Source organism: Charadrius vociferus, unplaced genomic scaffold (assembly GCF_000708025.1).
Source record: "Charadrius vociferus isolate BGI_N301 unplaced genomic scaffold, ASM70802v2 scaffold333, whole genome shotgun sequence".
NCBI lineage: Eukaryota > Metazoa > Chordata > Aves > Charadriiformes > Charadriidae > Charadrius > Charadrius vociferus.
The window spans coordinates 1,103,927-1,109,188 of NW_009647682.1; the positions used below are offsets into that span (position 1 = coordinate 1,103,927).

At 44.3% G+C, this 5,262-nt stretch overlaps 1 protein-coding gene across 1 annotated transcript in view; it reads right to left on the bottom strand.

The window, feature by feature from the left end:
* The window catches only part of KLHL12 (kelch-like family member 12), a 22,754-nt gene extending 17,523 nt beyond the window's left edge, over window positions 1–5,231 (bottom strand). Inside the window, exon 1 of the mRNA XM_009881347.1 lies at window positions 5,154–5,231. Within this exon, the coding sequence (XP_009879649.1) occupies window positions 5,154–5,231 (78 nt within the window). The remainder of the gene's footprint in view (window positions 1–5,153) is intronic.
* Between the last annotated feature and the right edge of the window lie 31 nt (window positions 5,232–5,262).

Genomic DNA, 5,262 nt, shown 5'->3' on the forward strand with positions numbered 1-5,262 from the left:
ACAGTTCATTATGGACTGGGAGGACAGCTAAATCACATTGTAAAATGAGCAAGCTGAGATTAGAGATAGTAGAAATTACATGTGTCATTTGTGCAAGACAACCAAACTCTCTCTTCCGTGGAGTAACTCCCAGCTTTACTACAAGGAACAGTCCAGGGGGTTCCTCCCTGGGCTGGATGTGTACGACTCGCTGCAGTTTACATGGAGTCCCCAACTCACCACTCTGCTCTAAAACCAAACCAAATTCAATTTTTTCCCTAACTGTTCAATTCCTGATCCATTCTGCAAGCTTAAGCTGAAGGTCCCTAAAAAGAATGACTATTTCTAGGCCAGAAAGTTCAAAGTTAACGGTTACTTGTTGTTTTAGTTTAAACATTTGAAATGAAAATGATAGTACTTACAGCGATGGTACTTACACAATCCTAACTTTATCTCCTGAGCATTTTATTCCCCTCTAAGATATATCATTTTGCAATAATTACTTTTTTCCAATGGATGTTACTATCTCAACAGTCAATCTTTGCAAACAGTAAATTCTGCGAATCCACCAAATTTGTACCTCTATAGGTACAAAACTGAGATTTTATTTCACAAAGCATCAGCTTTATAGTTTAATGCACCCATCACAAAGCTGCTGGCACAGCATCTGAGGATTCATGAACAATGGGCTAGCAGGTGGACTCACTAATCACGCCCCGCACATAGCTGCAAGCTCTTGTCAGCATGACAGGACCTCAACAGAAGGATGTCTCCGTGCAGCACACTGCAAACCCAACCTTTTTTCCCCATGGCTTTTGAAGAAGTAGTCAGCATCAGTGCAAGCACGATTCAGATGAAAGCCCTTGACTTTTCTTGCCAAGAATGAGACTGAAGTTGGTTATAGACAGATTGAGCAGAGACTTGATGAACTTAAAGCAGGATCGAAGCATGATCACTTGGCTTAGAATCTGCCACAGCTGGGGGGAAAGGAGATGATACAAGAGTAGAGAAAATAAGAGCAGTCAAGGATATTCCTACAGAGGCATTTGATGACACAGCAGCAGAAGGGAAGAAATGTCTCTGCTGAGACTGAGCCATTTCTGTGCTGCAGAGATACACTTCACAGTAGAGAAAGAAATGCAGGAGGTAATGGTGATACTCGAAGGAATCTGAGGGAAGAGGCCTTTCAAGTCTGTTGACACAGTGAACAAACTTTATGGCATCCAGAGTCAGAAAGGAACAGCAAATTACCTTGTCTGACCTGCTGTATGACAGGCCATACATGGCATTTAGAAGCTAAAATGAGTTCCTCTAACTTGGGCTACACAAAACATTCCCAAAACAAGACTGAGCTGCTTGGTACAACAGATAAAGGACACAGACGTCAGCAAAGGTCAGACAAGATGTTTGTATGATTCCAACAAGCAAATGGAGATGTAGGCCATATGTACTTAGAAGAAAGAGGATAAGAAGTTACAAACATCTATTGACAGGAGATTACAAGGGCACGGGACCTCCTGGTAATGGATTACACTGCATCAGGTAGAAGCTGTAGACATCTGTTCTTCACAGATCAGCCTGGAGGTGGTAAAGAAGCTCCTGTCCCCACAACCAATATTCAACAATCAATAATCAGCCATATATACTGTTGACCAAAACACAAACCATGGGGACAACACTAACACTACAGAGACGATCACCTCCTGCTTCCCTCGTACTTTGGCTGCACTCCACTACTTGGTTGTTATTTGGCTCACAGCTTACTCACGTGCTAAGATTGCTTGGAAGGAAGAAAATATTTCAAATAACTTCACACAATGTATGTGATGCAGAATAACTTGGGATCCTAGCATCACACCTTCTTTAAGGATCTCAGAGTGGGGAGAATTTGATTGTGAACATCCCATGAAGACTGAGCTGTAGCTCCAGACTGCATATGCAGTGTTAGAGAACTGTATACAGTGCTTAGTGCTGTGCTGTGGGTACAGAGAGAGTCCCTCTTTTATCAACACAGCCACATATTTGGACTCGGAAGCAATGCAAAATTAGTCAATGCTAATCAAAACACAGTACAAATAGCTTTTCTTTCGCAGGTGTTTAGCAGTATGAGACAGATCTCTGCATCTCTGCTGCTAGAATTTCAGATTAGTTGTTTAATATCAGAGTTCTGCTAACCAGCAGGAAGTAAAGCAATACGGGACTGATACTCCCTATTACAAGCACATTTCTAACAAGTCATAAAAAGCATGCAGCAGTACAGATCCAGAAATCAACTGGACCATCCAGGAAAACACATTCCCACAGTTAAGGAGAGTCACTTGGAGACATCAGGAGTTTTACCCCAGGATGCCCAAGGGGCTGAGAGCCTTAAGGCAAGGGCTGCAGGTCATAGCTCTGTTGAGAAACATAACGTTACTGTCTCCCGCTCCATCCATAAATCATGCAACTCACTCTGCAGGAGAATGGGCCTAACATTTTGGAACCACACTCTTATCCAAGGCCACTTCTTGTTTTTGTCTCACTAATGCAGATACACAAAAGTATATTGTAATAAACCCCTCCAACTTCTCACCTACAGGGGAAAAGAAATGCTGGCATGACAGTGCTAATATGTGGCTCACTGCATTCTGGAAGGCGTTCACAGTACAGTGAAGATGACCATTCTGTTTCCACCTGGAAACAGAATTTGTTTATTTTCAGAATACGAAGAGTATTTCTCCATGTCCTAGGGGAAAAAAAAAAACCCAACCTTAAATTTCTAGAACATATCCTCCAAGAGAAGGCAGACTAGTCTTTTTCTGAGGTGGAGCCAATGATCAGCTCTTAACACATTCGTAATTATGCTAACTTGTCCAAAGAAGGACAGAAATGTCAGTGCAAAACGAGGATCCAGGGGAGCATTTGCTAAAACTGCTCCTCAATTTTCACTACAAGGAAGAACCCTGTAGGTAGAACTGATGGGCGTTTCAGTTTTCCCACCCTACTCAGCACACGGGCAGAGAAAAGTGTTGTCAAAAACCAGGGACTGAACAGGTGATCAGTGGCTTCTCCTCATTCTGGAAAATGGGAACAGAAAATGGGAAGAAATTAATACTAAGTAAGACTGAGAACTTTTTAAAGTAAATGTTTAAGTCAGAAGTGAGAGAAGGAAGGAAACTAGAGACACAGGGATTGGCAAACGCAGTTCTTTATGATGATAATCTCTGATGACAGTCTCAGTGCTACACTGGCCATGCACAGATGGAACGTCACGAATGACAGTGGGCAGAGCCCAGGGATCAGTTCTGAACAAAGCCCTGTGTAGGCCAAGTCTGACAACAGCCACTGCAGCTAGCCAACCAGTCCCCAAATTCGCAGGAGGCGAGCGATGAAATGAAAAGGAAGCCCTCACAGAGACTGCTAGTCCGTTACGCAATCCTGCATTTTGAGTTCCCTCAAGTTACAGCCATGGCCAAAACATGCTGTACCCACAAGTGTTTGGAGAGCAACCAAATGCTGTCCCTTTATGCTCACCAACATACTTGTCCTTGACACGCATAGGAAGCAGGTCCACTTTGAAGCTTACCAAGCTGCCATTTCCTGGAAAGAACGCTCTCCCACAAACACTCAGTAATGGTGTGTGTTGCTTGGCAGGTTTGTCATTTTGGGGTTTCCATATGAAAAAGCAAATTTGGAAGAAATACAAACTAAGCAAAAGAAGTAAACCCCTTAAAGCAGTGGCAATTTGGGAGTGTGAGAGATCGAGCAATCATGCCCACTGGGCACTGGATGCACTTATTTTTCTAGTAAGAATTACATCTATGAATTAAGGTCACTACAATATTACAGTTAAAATGAGAGTATAAAGAAGGAAGGAGAGACGATCTCAGCTTAGATCCAAAGTATACCAATCCTCAGCCTTTGTTAGCAGCCACAAAGAACATTCTGTAGCACACAGAGTGATCGGATCTCTGTAGACTGCCTCGATAAAGTCCAGGAAGTCAAAAGCATTGACAGGAACATACAGGAACACAAAGAAGCAGAGGCAGTCTGCTATGCTCCTGTGCACCTTGAAGCTATTGGGAAACACAGAACTTCAGCCTCCAGGGACTGAACTTGCTTTGTGTATTATTTTTTTTAATTACATTTCCTTTGTGCAGAGAAAGAGCATAAACCCAACAATTTACAAATTTCATGAAGATACGGACAGAAAATATGTGGCCAGTCCATGTATGTCTATTTTTGGTTGCTTTGCACACAACTATGAAAACCAAGACACCTGCTCACCTGACACAGCACTGAAAGAAGTAGGCAGACAGACAGCTCTGCCAACAGTGTTCATTGCTGGATAAAACAAAGAAGAAAATTATTCTCTCCTGCAAGGACTACCAGGCTAGCAAGGAGGTGTTTAGGACCTTTGAGCTACTTTGTAATTTTTCTCCCTGCTAATGGGGAAGTTGCTAAGATAAGGAAAGCGTCTTCTGTAAGAAAAAGCCACAAAGATTGCCTCAAACTTACACAAGACAAAGCCAGGCAAAGCATCTCCTATTTAACAATACAAACGAGTGGTAGCTTTAGCTCAAATATTACCTTTCAGCAATTTCGAAAAAATAGCATGCAGGTAGTGCGAGTCAATACAGCAAGTATTGTGAGAGCAAAGGTACTCACAAGCGAGATTTGCCGAGCACAGCACCAGGGGCTGAAAGCCTCCCCCCAAGACCAGTGCCAGAGCTTACATCCTCTTCGCAAGAGCAACAGCACAGCCCAACACGTACCAACTGATCTGCCAGTGCGCAACGGAGGCCAGAACATGAGCTAAATAACCTCCATTTCAGTTTTAAAGGGCTGCCTTAATTCACCACCCAGTCTAAGACACGCACCACGGCTTGTGCAGCTTTGCACTATGGCTGGTACCCTTGGCAAGAGAGATGCCCAGAAGCATGAAGACCATAAAACACCGCTAGAAAAATCAGTAAATGTATCAGAGCCTTCCTGTTTGCCAGCTCAGCCTGGCAGCTCTCTGGTGCACAGGTTGGTCACGCAGCTGACAAAGCCTCAGGACCACAGTCCCAGCTGCAGCCTCTATCTCCCACCACGCCACGACAAAGGGCTCTGGGGCCACCATGAGGAGACCTAGAATCACCATGAGGGGATGCAGGGCCACCAGGAGAGGATCCAGAGGGCTCCAGACTCACCACGAGGGGATCCTGGGCCACTGTGAGGGGCTCCAGATAGACCCAGGGCCACCATGGAGGGGGATCCAGGGACACCATGGGGGGGATCTTGGGCCACCATGGGGGGGGG